The 14961-nt window shown below is 42.6% G+C and overlaps 1 protein-coding gene across 1 annotated transcript; it reads right to left on the reverse strand.

The window, feature by feature from the left end:
• Positions 1-9659: 9659 nt before the first annotated feature.
• LOC115775458 (Fc receptor-like protein 5) lies at positions 9660-11488 on the reverse strand. Its single transcript, XM_030722994.1, has 6 exons — positions 11458-11488; positions 11169-11204; positions 10391-10654; positions 10066-10311; positions 9853-9990; positions 9660-9763 (listed from the first exon to the last, which is right to left on the reverse strand). The coding sequence occupies exons 1-6, from the start codon at positions 11486-11488 to the stop codon at positions 9660-9662; spliced, it is 819 nt and encodes a 272-aa protein (XP_030578854.1).
• Positions 11489-14961: the final 3473 nt, after the last annotated feature.

The raw sequence follows: 14961 nt of genomic DNA on the forward strand, positions 1-14961 counted from the left end.
GCAGCTGCACACATCTGACTACACTTCATGCTTTGGATAAAGCTGTGAAACAGATGAGCTGCACAGTCTAAGCTGTGCTAATGGAAGTAAAGGTGAACACACACACACACACACACACAACACACACACCACACACCACACACACACACACCACACACCACACACACAACACCACACACACACACACACACACACACAAGGTTAACAAGACAGGGGAAGTTAAACCAGGAAAAAGACACAGAAGACTTCCAGAAGAAGTGGAAAACGAGTAACATAGTGACAGGAACTTGTTAGCAAGATCCAAGGGAACACGGAGGAGGCTGGAAAAACTGAAACTCCAGGAATCAAATACAAACTGCAGCTCTGAACATAAACAGAAACTAGATTTAAACACACCAATAACTGAAGACTAAAACTGAGACTATAACAATAAACATGATCAACCAGGAAAGACTGCCACATAACTTTATAAACTCAGCAGAAATTCAAACCTCTGTAAGGATCATGAACACAGGAATAAACCAAAACCAAAAATGAACCTGAATCCAGAACCCAAATATTAACTAATACAAAAACCTCACAGTCCATCACAGCTGGAGTGTTAGGACATCCTCCATAACATGAGAAAGGAAAAATTCCTACAAGGTAGTTTAGGAAGAAAATAAAATATTCTACAACACAAAAAGGCTAATGAAGCAGCAGCTGGAAGCAGATCATGTCTTCAGTAACAACAGAGTGCGTCATAATTAAAAGAGGTGCAGAGAAACAGAAAAACTACATTTCTACTGTAACACAGCAGTATTAGCAAAAACTAAAATGAAAAACAGGGAGTCCAAAATTCCAAACAAGTCCAAAATTCAGAACCACAGTACAGGAGAGTCAAACTGTGGTGAAGGACAAGGCCCTGCAACAGTTCTGGGGACCCTCCAGCCGGAGGCTGAGGCCCGTTTACATGACAGTGTCGTGTCTTTTTGCAGTTGTCGTTTCCAAAGTGTAGCACATTTACACAGAGACATTTTAGAAACAATCTCCGTTTACATAGAAATGTAAAATGCTGAAATCGGTGCAGTTCCTATTTCCAGGCCACAAGTTGGCGGTGTGGATATAGGAGCCGCAACCATAGTGCGCATGTGCGAGTGTCCCCGATTCCAAAAAGCTTTGTCTGTTCACAGGGAAACAGAGGCCAGAGCATTTCAGAAATGCTCCACTCTGGTGCCCATTTCCAAAATGTATCGTTTTCACTCCATTCTCATGTAAACTGGAGGCCGAAACACATCATAACTTAGCCATTTTCATTTGGAAACATCGTGTAAATGGGGCCTGACAATGAGACCAACAAAAACCCTCTGCTTGCTTGGCTGAAAGCCAACATTGATGAAGGAGATGTGTCTCCTCAGGAAGCTGGTGGGAAAGTTGACCTCTCAGCAGGGGGCTCGTGCTGACAAAGCAGGGCAGGAGACCAGCTCTGAGGCCCTGTTTACATGATGCCATTTCAACTGGAAACGGTGTTGTTTTGATGCGTTTCAGCCTTCCGTTTACACGATAGCGTTTCAGAAACAATCTGTGTTTACACAAGAGAAACGATGAAAACTATGTAGTTCCAATGCCAGGTCACAAGTTGGTGTTGGTTTTCTCTTTGCAAAGTTTGTTTACGCACGACGCGTGTGCGTGGAGTGACACTGTAGGAAGCGCGGCAAATTGTTCATTACTTACAAAATGGCCAATGTGAGAGGTTTTGCGTGGACTGACGATGAGATTGGATCACTGGTGCACACAATGCTGAATTACAAAACGGTAAAAACACAAGAAAAGCACAAGAAACACTCGTGAATCTGCGAGTACTGTTTATCAATTTGCACATACGCGCAAAACTGTGCCCATCGCAACCATAGAATGCATGTGCGAGTCACCCGTTTTCAAATCACCCCGATTTCAAGCATTTACACGGGAACGGAAGCTGGTGCATTTCTGAAATGCTCCACTCTGGACCCCGTTTTCGAAACACATCATTTTCACTCCGTTGTCGTGTAAACGGAAGGCCGAAACGCATCGAAACGACGCCGTTTTCATTTTGAAACGGTGTCGTGTAAACGGGGCCTGAGGCTGCAGCCTCTCAGGGGGCTGAGCTGAAGCTTGACAGGACAGCTTGTGATTTAGATCCACAAGCTAAGATGTTATTGTAACAGCTGAAAGTATCAGCCACCAAGGCCAGGGATCGACATCAACCAACCCAAGACTGGCGAGGAACTGGCTAGGGTGCTGGATTCCTGCTGCAGTGATGAAACTTGGGTGTTGGGCAAGACTGAACAGTGTCACAGACGAGTTTACTGAAAGAAAAGGGGTCTTAAGAGTACAGGAGGGCAGGAAAACTGAAACTCTGGAAATGAACTATAAAGAATGACTATAATTACAATTTATGAAAAAGGACAGAAGTAAAAGAGAAGAAAATCACAGAAAACAAAGCAGGAGATATAAGCTAGAATACCAAACTGAACATAACAAGAATGAAGAACTAAATAGAAAATATAATAATGAACAGAACTAAAGTATCAAACTCAAAATGCTGGGTCAGAGACAAAGGACAATGATAACTTTGTCCAATCAGCTGGTCAGGAAGGAGATGCACAGAGGAAACACCAGCAATAAAACAGAATGTAGCACACATTAGGTTTTCTCCCAAATATCTGATTGAAAAACAGCTGCAGAATTAATTTGGAAATAAACTGAATGGTTTGTACAGTAAATTAGTTACAGAGCTGCAGTAAATCCTCCTCTGAGCAGGAATATTTGCTGTTTATCTACATAAAAATATCCAGACATGAAGATCAGTGTCCATTTGTTCAACAGAGGTGGAGAGGACAAAGTTAGTGAGACCCACAGACACACAATAGAGCTCTGATTCAGAAGTGATGCTCTGTGGTGACATCATCATACTCATCATCCATATCCCATCCCTGCTCAGGCTGAGTGGGTGGGATTGTGGCACAAAGGTCATTTCCTGTAAAAATAATATGTAGAGTATGTATCAGCTTTTTCCTCATGAAGATTTCAGACAGAGAGAGGAGTTCATCATCGGCATATTGATTGATCAGTGAAAGATTCTGAGTGTTACCTGAGGCTCTGTGTCGATATAAAGACACCATCAGGAGAGTGGAGATGAAATATGGAGAGAACACCACCAGATGGATGAGCAGTCTGATCACAAGTTGGAGGATGGAGGAATCAGGAGGCAAAGATGAGGTGGTGGACAGAGCAGTGGTGCTAGGTGGTGCTGTGGTTGTAGGTCTACCTGCAGAGAGAATCCCACCTGTTCAGGTGAATATATGTCTAACCCAGGTTGTTTTTTGCCATTGTATAGGTCTTTCCTGTGAATGTATCATTGCTCAATAACTTTTGTTTTTTCCCATGTTCCATGAATGCACCGTTTTCATTGCCACGGTTCCTCTTGTCTACGAGGGAGAAAACATTTTTTCTCACGGTCGGGAGAGCAGAACGGCTGTGAAACTTAGAGATTCGATAAATTTAGTCTGTAACTGTAAGCACGGAAACCATATAGTTGGTACAGTGATGTGTAAATGCCACAAAGGGGGGATTAAGCTATGAAGAATTTCCTGGTAAGTCAGTACATTTATTTGCAACATTCATTTCGTGTTTTTTTTCTGTGTGAACATGGTGCAGATTGGAGTTCGTTTTAGTTTAAAAGAGAAAAACCAGCCAGGATATGTTTTTGTGTGAAATGTGGAAACTATGAGCTGCTAATGAGTTGTGAGCTTTGTTAGCCCTGTGGAATGTAAGCTAGCGCAGCCACATGGTTGTAACTTTTTTCCCGGGTATCACTGTGAGCCGGATATGAGCTCAACAGGTGCCTAGCTTCCATGGGTGATTTGATTGTGCTCTGGATTTCTATTGTTTCTGTTGTTGCTGTTATTACTATTTTTTTGACAAAATTATTTTGTTAACTGACTAGTAACAATATAGAAAGGACATTTTCTAAGAGATGGTTCATTTACTGAATTATTTTATTTAAGGAATCAAGAGTTGCTTGCATGTTGTATGCAGGCTCTTTTTTTTCTTTTTTTTTTTTTTCTATAGAATCTGCTTCTAAGGACTGAGCTGGGACGCCTGAGGACTGGATGCTGGAGATCTCTACCCAGGATGTCCCATACCAAGGCCACCTGTTCCCAGGAGGGTGGTAGGACCTGAAAGGATTTTCGTTTTTTCCCCTTCCTCAGAGGATTTGTTAATTCTCCCTTGTTTACCTGAGATCTCAGAAATTTTATTTGCTACTTTTCTTTGGGTCAAGACTGATTCCATAAATAACTGATGCATCAAAAAAAAAAAAAAAAATTAGGAGTAACTGAACTCTAGTCTAAACACTTTGACACAAGTGAACTTTAAGCATATAAACTGGTATGGACAGTCTGTTTAGAGGACATTATAGGATGCTATTGAGCTCAATGAGTGTGAAAAAACTGAAAGAATTGAATTATTGTTAGTTGTTCTAATAATACAGTGTTTTCTTATGTAGGAACATTGAATGTGTTTATTGTGTTTATTGTGTGAAAACATAATAAAAATAATAAACAGAACTAAAGCATCTAAGTTAATGAGCTGCAGTGGTACACTGGAAAAAAAGGATCTGTATCCAGAACGATATGTGGCAGATCCATAAAGTTGGATCTGCCACATATCCATAATGTTTCTAGACAGACTATGGAAAGAGCTGATCTGTCATGGGTGTTTCAATAGATATTATGCGGATATTAAATGGATGTTAATTCAGTGTTTGGATTTTTCAGGGTCCAATCTTGTCCATTTCTGGAGAAATTTCAAAAATGTATCCATCAAAGATACAGTGCGCATTCTTCAGGATATTGTCCCTATCTGTGATGAATAGAGAGGTAACATACCTCGGATAGTACTGTATTTTAGGGCTTTTATTCCAATGGTATCAAGATATCATCAGTGATGGATGAGTGAGCAGGATTGAGGGACAACGGTTATTTCCTGTAAAAAATAATATTAAGAACTGTAACAGCTCTTAACTCGTGAAAAGTTGAGACAGAGAGAAGAGTTAATCGTCAGCGTATTGATTGATCAGAAAGCTACCTGTGGCTCTGTGTCGATATAAAGACAGTCTAAGGAAAGTGGAGATGAAATATGGACAGAACACAACCAGGTGAAAGAGAAGTCTGATCACAAGGTGAAGGGATGAGGAGTCAGTGAGAAGAGGAAGGGTGGTGGGTGAGGCGTAGTTGTACGCTTATCTGCAGAGAGAATCCCACCTGTTCAGGTGAATGTGTGGATCACAGAAGTAGATCAGAGTGAAGCTCCTCACCTGTGACAGTGATCCAGCTGGATGGAGACTCTCCATGACCGCTGATGTCACACTTGTAGAGGCCTTCATCAGACCTGTTAACATGCTGGATGGTCATGTGACCTGTAGGCTGCTTCCTGATGAGGGAGCCATCTTTATAGAAAGCAGCTGGGAGGTTGGAGGGAGTGGTCTTTGTTTGACAGAGCAGAGTGACGTCATCTCCCTCCATCACAGGGAGGACAGGACTCTGCAGGATCACTGATCCACCTCAACACAGAGACAAACTACAGCATTTCATCCATTTACACACAGCTTCATCAACACTAACTCCACACACTCAGCTTACCAGAGACTGTGAGCTTAACCATGTTACTGATGGCACCCTCTCTGGACTCACACCAGTAAACTCCACTGTCCAATGGGAAAACAGTGATGTTACAGGAAGAACCAGCTGCTTCTCCCCACCCATCTCCACACTGAGTCCTCTGTTCTTTGCTTGTGTTTCTCCTCAGAGTCCATCCAGCAGAGCTGTCGTCCTCCTCACAGCTCAGAGACACAAGTCTCCTTTAAAGAACTGAGAGCTGCTGGGACTCACAGTCAGACGAGCTGTCAAGAAGAGGAGAGGACATATAGATTATGTACATTTTTTAATAAGTGCACACATGTCACATCCACTGAACTGCTCACATCAGCTACTCGTGCTGATTGTTGAATGTTCATTGAAGGAGCCAGGTGAGTTTAAAGTGTTACAGGAGAAGGTTACTGACCTTGGTTTGTGCTGCAGCTCAGCAGTGAGATCAGAACTAAAGAGAAATTAAACTCAGGTCAGAGTTTCACATTCAACAAGACAGCAGAGCCATGAAAACACAGAGTGAACTTACAGAGCAGACAGAGCAGAGACGATTCCTCCATCCTGCTGCTCACTGACATCACACCAACACTGAGACCAGCTCACAGCAATAAAACCCTCCTCTTCCTCTTCCTCGTCTATGATTGAGTGTCAGTGTTGTGGTTTCCTGTTCAGTGATCATCAGGATAAAAAACATTGTTTTATGTGTTTCAGTAAAGCAGCAACATAATGTTTTCAATGTTAAAATGAAAGAAGAACAGGAAGAAAAGATGAACAGCAAAAAAAAAAAAACAAAAATCTACAACTGAAGGAAGAACCTGAAGGCAACAAGCTCGATGTGGTTTTGTGCTTCTCTGTGTCAGCCACTCACATGTAGTCAGAAAGAGACTAAATAAACTGTGTGGCTGCACAGCATCAGAGTCCACGTCACACTGTGGTTAAAGTTTGTAAAGGTGTGAAGCAGAGAGAGCTGCACACACTGAGCTGTGTTAAAATACTGCATGTGGAGCCGGCCATGATCCCCATAATGTTCAGAGGAAACTGTGTGATGTGGATCTCTGAATATCTGAAATACAAATGTTCATAAATCAGATTCCTGCTCACAGAGACTCAGAGCTGATAGGAAACATGGACACTGACCTGCTTTAACTCTGATACTGAGTCTCAGAAATAGCTGCAGGTGTTTCCTGATTCTCTCAGCTTCATTATGACTGTGTTCATTTCAGCTGATGAAACATTCAGGGTCTCCACACTTAAACTTGTGAGATAATGAAAAAAAGAGTTGGACAAAAATTTGAGGAATAAATGAGGCTGCAGCTGCTCAGAGACACAGAAACACACAATGATCCACGTGTCAGCTTTCAGAGCTTTCAGCTGTTTATTTATTGCAGGTCATAAATGAAGACTTTCTCTCTGTCGGTGCTGCTCTTATGTAAAAATACTTCTAAATATTACAAACACATTCAGTTCTTGTAACATATTCTTGCTCTGCTCTCAGCTGTGATGATGGAGCTTCATGTTCTGAACCTGCTTCATATTTACAGTATTGATTTTCCTCCTGTGTCAAAGGTCAGAGTGAAAACCATCATGTGATGCTGGGGAAACTGAACTGCCTTTGCTGCCACCTGCTGGATACACTTATACAACACTTTGATCCAAAGTCTGTGCAGAGTGACTGACTGGATCAGTTCAGATGCTGCAGGAGGTGTAAGTGAGGAGGTTTGAGGAGCAGCTCATTGGAACACAAATTAAATCAATTTGGATGTTTGTGACAGCAGACTTTTGTTTCCTTTGCACTGATCAAAGAGTGAAAATATAGTTTCTGTGTTTCTTTAGCTTAAAGTAAACTTGAAAAAGACGGCATCAGATGGCATCAGCTCCAGGCTCCTGAGGTGCTGCGCAGATCAGCTGTGTGGCATCATGGGATACATGTTCAACCTGAGCTTGAAGCTGGGGAAAGTACCACAACTGTGGAAGACCTCCTGTGTGGTACCGGTACCAAAGACCAAACATCCAAAGGATCTTAGCAGCTACAGGCCGGTAGCCCTGACATCGCATCTAATGAAGACCCTCGAGAGGCTGGTCCTCAACCATCTACGCCTCATGGTGTCGTCTTCGTTGGACCCGCTGCAGTTCGCCTACCGGCCTGGCATCGGGGTGGATGACGCCATCATCTACCTCCTGCACCGAGCTCGGCCCCCCCTGGAGAAGCCGGGAAGCACTGTGAGGATCATGTTCTTTGATTTCTCCAGTGCTTTTAACACCATCCAGCCAGGACTTCTGAGAGACAAGCTGGAACTGTCAGGAGTGGACCACCACATCTCCGAGTGGATACTGGACTACCTCACTGACCGCCCACAGTACGTGAGGACACAGGGCTGTGTCTCTGACAGGCTGGTCTGCAGTACGGGGGCCCCACAGGGAACTGTGCTGGCACCGTTCCTCTTCACCCTCTACACTGCAGACTTCTCCATCAACTCCCCACGCTGCCATCTGCAGAAGTTCTCTGACGACTCTGCCAAAGTTGGCCTCATCACAGGTGAGGATGACTCAGAGTACAGACAGTGGACTCAGGACTTTGTGGACTGGTGCCAGCGGAACCACCTCCTGATCAACGCCGCTAAAACCAAGGAGCTGGTGGTGGATTTCCGCAGGCGCAGACCCACCACACGGACACCGGTGAACATCCAGGGAGTGGACATTGAGATAGTGGACTCTTATAAGTACCTGGGTGTTCACCTAAACAATAAACTGGACTGGACTCATAACACTGATGCGCTCTACAGGAAGGGTCAGAGCAGACTCTACCTGCTGAGAAGGCTGAGGTCTTTTGGAGTGCAGGGGACACTCCTGAAGACCTTCTATGACTCTGTGGTGGCATCAGCCATCTTCTATGCAGCAGTATGTTGGAGCAGCAGCTTGTCTACAGCTGAGAGGAAGAGGATAGACAAGCTCATCAGGAAAGCCAGCTCTGTCCTAGGATGTCCTCTCGACTCAGTGCAGGTGGTGGGAGACAGAAGGACTCTGACCAAAATAACATCACTGATGGACAAGGTCTCCCATCCCATGCATGAAGCTGTTGCTGAGCTGGAGAGCTCCTTCAGTGACAGACTGCTGCATCCTAAATGCACAAAGGAGCGTTACCGCAGATCCTTCCTCCCAGCAGCTGTAAGACTTTATAACCATCACTGCTCCCAACAAAAACCACAATAGCCTACACAATGTAGGATAATATATAATATACTGTAAATAGTCCGGCACATCATGCACATTGTATATAGTGTTATTATTATTAGTAGTATTAAGGTTAATATTGTTTGTTGATTTTATATATATTCTTTTCTTAATAGTGTGAATTATTATATCTTTATTTATATTTATAATAACTGCGGCTGCTGTTACACCCAAATTTCCCCTCTGTGGGACAATAAAGGCTGTTTCTTCTTCTTCTTAAAAAGAAGTAAATTTGCCGCTGTGGTGTAATACACCAGTATGACCAGTAGATGGAAGCAGACTCGAAATGCAAATCAAGGTCACTTCAAGCTCCACTTTAAGCTGATTCAGGAACAGGTGAGCAGATGAGAAATGATCCACAAGTCCAGGCTGACTCACATGTTCATGTAGTTGCAGTTTAGACACCAAAACACTTCAGGACTCTGAGGTGAGTGAGAGGCAGACGGAGCATACACCTGGAAGTGTCAGTCAGAACCATCAGGTCTCCAGTGGTGATCAGCTGATCAGGAAGATGGAAAGAGGAAATGCCAAAATATCTGACCTAAAATCAGCTGCAGGTTTTATTATTTAAGTAAGCTGAATATGTTGTTCAGTACATTAGTTAGAGAGCTGCAGTGGTACACACACAGATATGATGGATATCCTCCTCTGAGCAGGAATATTTGCTGTTTATAAAAATATCCAGAGATGAACATCAGAGTCCATTTATTCAGCAGAGGTGGAGAGGACAAAGTTAGTGAGGAACAACAGAGCTCTGATTCAGAAGTGATGCTCTGTGGTGACATCAGTGATGACATCATCATACTCATCATTCAATCCCTGCTCAGGCTGAGTGAGCAGGATTGAGGGACAAAGGTCATTTCCTGTCAAATATAAAATACAGAACATGTTTCAGCTGTGAGTTCAGACTTCATCAGCATATTGATTGATCAGTAAATTATTAAAATTTTACCTGAGGCTGTTTGACAGTATAAAGACACCATGAGGAGAGTGGAAATGAAATATGGACAGAACACCACCAGGTGGAAGACCAGCCTGATCACAAGGGGGGAGACAGGGGTGGTGGGCAGTTCTGTAATTTCAGGTGTACCTGCAAAGAGAAATTCACCTGTTCAGGTGAGTTTGTGGCTAGAATAAGAGGTGAAATCAGAGGGAAGCTCCTCACTTTTGACAGTGATCCAGCTGGATGGAGACTCTCCATGACCTCTGATGTCACACTTGTAGAGGCCTTCATCAGACCTGGAAACATGCTGGATGGTCATGTGACCTGTAGGCTGCTTCCTGATGAGGGAGCCATCTTTATAGAAAGCAGCTGGGAGGTTGGAGGGAGGGGTCTTTGTTTGACAGAGCAGAGTGACGTCATCTCCCTCCATCACAGGGAGGACAGGACTCTGCAGGATCACTGATCCACCTCAACACAGAGACAAACTACAGCATTTCATCCATTTACACACAGCTTCATCAACACTAACTCCACACACTCAGCTTACCAGAGACTGTGAGGTTAACCATGTTACTGATGGCGCCCTCTCTGTACTCACACCAGTAAACTCCACTCTCCAGTGGATCAATGTAGCTGATGTTACAGGAAGAACCAGCTGGTTTCCCCCACTCATCTCCACACTGAGTCCTCTGCTTTTTGCTTGTGTTTCTCCTCAGAGTCCATCCAGCAGAGCTGTCGTCCTCCTCACAGCTCAGAGACACAAAGTCATCTTTAAAGAGCTGAGAGCTGCTGGGACTCACAGTCAGACAAGCTGTTGGAGAATTCATTTTATTCTGATTAAATCAAATTGATGAACTAAACTTAATAATCTTTCATTGTTTCAGTAACACACATCCCCAGAAGTCATTTATTACAGTAATTACATCACAGATGTCTCCAAAATTGTAATTTAATGCATAAGTGTCCCTTTATTCAATCAGAAGCTTACATTTAATAATCAAAGAATTATATTGTTATGTTGGGATACAGGAAGCATTTTAATTATCTCCATAAATGTCAAATATTCAGCAGTGATCACCTGACTTCAGCTCATCAAGATCACAGCACAAAAATCACAGAGCAGCCAAAGGGGACGAGATTCATGTTACTTTGAATCTGGTTGCACCAAAGTTCATGAATATGACAGTAAAGCACAAAGATGTCATATTTGTCTTCATTAGGATACAGATCTGTGCTAAAATGTGTTCATATAATAGCATTAAAACTAACAACATGCAGAAAAACCCTTTAATAGTTTGAATCTGTTACAGGATGAAGTTACTGACCTTGGTTTGTGCTGCAGCTCAGCAGTGAAGTCAGAACTAAAGAGAAATGAGTCTCAGGTCAGTTTAGAGTGAAGTGATCAGAGAGCAGAGCAGACAGCATCTCTGTGGTTACTGTGAGAAAATACTGAAGCACAATCAGAGCAGGAAGGAGGAAGATTGTCGATTACAAATATTACACTTCAAACATTGATGTTAGAGTCAAACATCACTAAAAACCAGCTACAGAGGGCTGTTTGCTTTTATAGATTTCATCAGCTGAATCTTCTAGAAACAGACAGAGTGAACTTACAGAGCAGCCACAGCAGAGATGTTTCCTCCATCCTGACATAAAGTCGATCCTTTCATCAGGCAGTTGGAGGAGTTTTCAGAGACGAGGACGATCTCAAACATAAAGGTTGATCTTCCTGTCAGTGACAGCAGCTCAGCTGAGAGGAAGTGAGCTGCAGGTGGTTTTGTTGCTGCTTTTCTGGCTCTGAGGTCAAAGAGCCAATAAATAAACTGTGTGGCTGCCCTACATCAAACTACACACTGAGGTGCCCTGATACCTTCACTGCACTTTGCATCAGTAATGACACAGTGACTTTAGCTCAGCTCAAACATTATAAACTGGCTTCACTGCAACTAAAACCTGCAGGAGTCTAAAACAAGAAGGAATGTTTTGCAGTCAGAGTCTCACATTAACCAAGAATGAGATCAACAAACCTCCTCCAGCTGTGGCTGGAGACTGGACATCGTAAGAAAGTTTTATTCTTTGGCTGAAATAAATCAGAAAAATAAATCATTAATATAAAGTTTAACTAGAACATGAAGTAAAGCTGACTGCCAGCAGAACCTGAAGGTAACATCAGGACCTGTGTGATGCTTTCAGTGACTCTCTGACCACCTCTGAGGGGAGTGTTTGAAATTATTTTGAAATAAATAAAATGAAATAAAAATAAAATTGACTGCATTTTTGACATTAATGATTTTCTCAGTCCTGTTGCAGATTCTGCATCTCTCTGTTTAAACCACTGACTTGTGGTCATAAAGACAATAAATAGACTCTGTGGCTGCACAGCGTCAGAGTGTGTGTTATACTCTAGTTAAAGTTTTCAGAGGTATGAAGCAGAGAGGAGCTGTAGCTGCAGGTGGAAACACAGGCAGAGTCAGAGAGACTGGCTCGGACACTCCATGACCTTAATGACCTTCTTGTTTAGCTGTTCCTTTACTGCCTCGGTCGTCGTAAGCTTTGGTCCAATGTCACGGTGGAAGGTTCATCCATGACCAGTCTTCAGTGATCTGGCTGAAGGAAGGAGGTTCTCATCCAAGATTTCATGGTACATGGCCCCGTCCATCAGCCCCTCAATGAGGTGAAGTCATCCTTTACCCTCAGCAGAAAAACAGCCCCAAAGCATAATGTTCCACCTCCATGGTTGACTGTGGGGATGGTGTTCTTTGGGTCATAAAGGCAGGTCGAGCTGATGCCAAAGAGCTGGATTTTGATTTAATCTGACCGCAGCACTTTCTCTCAATCCTTCTCTGAATCATTTAGATGTTCACTGGTAAACTTAAGATGGGCCTGTACATGTGTCTTCTTCAACAGGGGGACCCTGCAGGCACTACAAGGTTGCAGTCCATTACAGCAAAGAGTGTTACCAATTGTGTTCTTGGTGATGGTGTTTCTAACTGCCTTAAGATCCTTAACAAGCTCATCCTGTGTATTTCTCAGCTGATCCACCACCCTTTTCATGATCACCCCATGAGGCATGTCTCTTTCATCTATACAAACACACATTCATTAAAGCAGAAGTGCTTTCTATCCAACATTAACTCACACTGTCTCACTCTGATGAACAGATCAGGAGCAACTTGAGGTTCAATATTTTCCTGAGGATGTTTTGGCATGCAGACAGAAGCAGGGATCCAACCACTATTTTTTTTCAGAGTTTTGGTTGATTTTCTGCCTCGCACCATTAACAGAAAACTACCATAAAAATTAGAGACTGTTTACTTTCAAAATCATGCTGAATGTCACAGAAATGGGACAATAACACACCGATTAGTTTCTCATGAATGTTTCACAGTTCCTATGAAAGCAGCTCAGTATTAACTGCACACAGCAGCAGTTTTTCTTTCCATCATTACAGAGTTTTTACTCTCAAAGGTGTTGTTTACTTCTAGGACTGGGTGGTCCTTGTCAGGTATCCTGTAACTTCAGCTGTAACATTAATGACACCTACTGAAGATTAATTTGCTTCAGACATGGAGGATCACTTACTTCAAACTTTAACAATTAGGCATTGATGACACAAGAAAATGAGCAGCTGATGTTCATCATTTTTTGTACTGTCAGGAGCTGTTAGCCTTCCATCAGTGGAAAATGGAATCAAATATCTTACCTGTGTTCTACATTTTTGAGACATTTTATTTTTACTGAGCTTGAAGAAGTGAATAATAACTGTGAGAATATTTTGCTCTGATTCTTTTATCTGATAATAATTGTGAGCTGAAACACTGGATTCATTAAAAGATTTTTATTCCACATTTAATTATTTCTTGTTTATTTTCTCCGAAAGAACATCATCACACCCTCTGAGCTTTGTTCCAGCCACAGCAGGAGAAAAACACAGAGACACAGGAAAAAAGAAAATAAAACAGGATTTAGCTTGACTTCTGACAACAGTTGCAGGTTAAATTTAGAGATAAGTGGAATGGTATGTATGCTACATTAGTCACAGAGGTGCAGTGGTACACACACAGTGTATGATGGATCTCCTCCTCTGAGCAGGAATTCTTGTTGATACAAAAATATCCAGAGATGAACATCAGAGTCCAGTTACTGAAGTGATCTCCACAACAGAGGTGGAGAGGACAAAGTTAGTGAGATCCACAGAGACAACAGAGCTCTGTTCAGAAGTGATGCTCTGTGGTGACATCAGTGATGATGTCATCATACTCTTCATCTAATCCCTGATCAGGCTGAGTGGGGGGGATTGAGGCATGAAGGTCATTTCCTGTAAAAATGTAGGAAGTGTTTCAGCTGTTAACACATGAAGAGTTCAGGCAGAGAGAGGAGTTAATCATCAGCATATTGAGTGATCAGTGACAGGGGTGTTTCTAGGATTGTTTAAAGCGGGGTGGCACAGAGGGGCCAAGAACAAGGTGGGGAGGTGGGAGTGAGAGACACAGGAAATCACACATGTGTGTCTTCACATATAAAAACAGTGCCGAAATTTGGGCTCCTGTTCAGCTCTGTGTCCCATTTCAGATTCATTGTGTGAAAACTGGCACTGCACAAGAGTTTAAACATAATGTGTGTTAGTAAAACCTGTGATCCTGTTTAAATATCTTAGTGCACCAGTTGTATTAATAATTGTATTAAAAATATCTAAAGTAAATGCACTCATTATGTGATAAATGGACTGATTCTTATATAGCACTCAATGCATTTTATACAATATCTACATTCACACAAGTACTTTCTATATTTAAGTGCTTTCTATCTAACATTTATGCACATTCACACTCTGATGAATGCATCAGGAGCATCTTGAGGTTTGGTATCTTGCCCATTGTCACTTTGGCATGCAGACTGGAGCAGCCAGGCATCAAACCACACAGCTCTTCTTCCTGAACCACAGACACAGTATTCCTGCCACCACCCAACTAGATCCAGCTGAAGTCAGCAGCACCTCACTTGTACTATACAGCCTGTGATTAGAGCACCACCTTCCCCTCTCAAGTCACCTGACAGTTTGCCATAATCCTTTCAAAGGTCTTTTTCCTGGCCTCACCTCACTCCTCTCACAGTTTT

Source organism: Archocentrus centrarchus, unplaced genomic scaffold (assembly GCF_007364275.1).
Source record: "Archocentrus centrarchus isolate MPI-CPG fArcCen1 unplaced genomic scaffold, fArcCen1 scaffold_141_ctg1, whole genome shotgun sequence".
NCBI classification, from domain to species: Eukaryota; Metazoa; Chordata; class Actinopteri; order Cichliformes; family Cichlidae; genus Archocentrus; species Archocentrus centrarchus.

What these genes read in the sequence shown, in the direction of transcription:
- LOC115775458 (XM_030722994.1), bottom strand. Translation starts at nt 11,488, where the DNA reads ATGGAGGAAACATCTCTGCTGTGGCTGCTCT. An exon ending in GGTTAACCTCACAGTCTCTG is followed by an intron (nt 10,312 to 10,390) that starts GTAAGCTGAGTG and finishes CTCTGTGTTGAG; the next exon opens with GTGGATCAGTGATCCTGCAG. An exon ending in CAGCTGGATCACTGTCAAAA is followed by an intron (nt 9,991 to 10,065) that starts GTGAGGAGCTTC and finishes TTCTCTTTGCAG; the next exon opens with GTACACCTGAAATTACAGAA.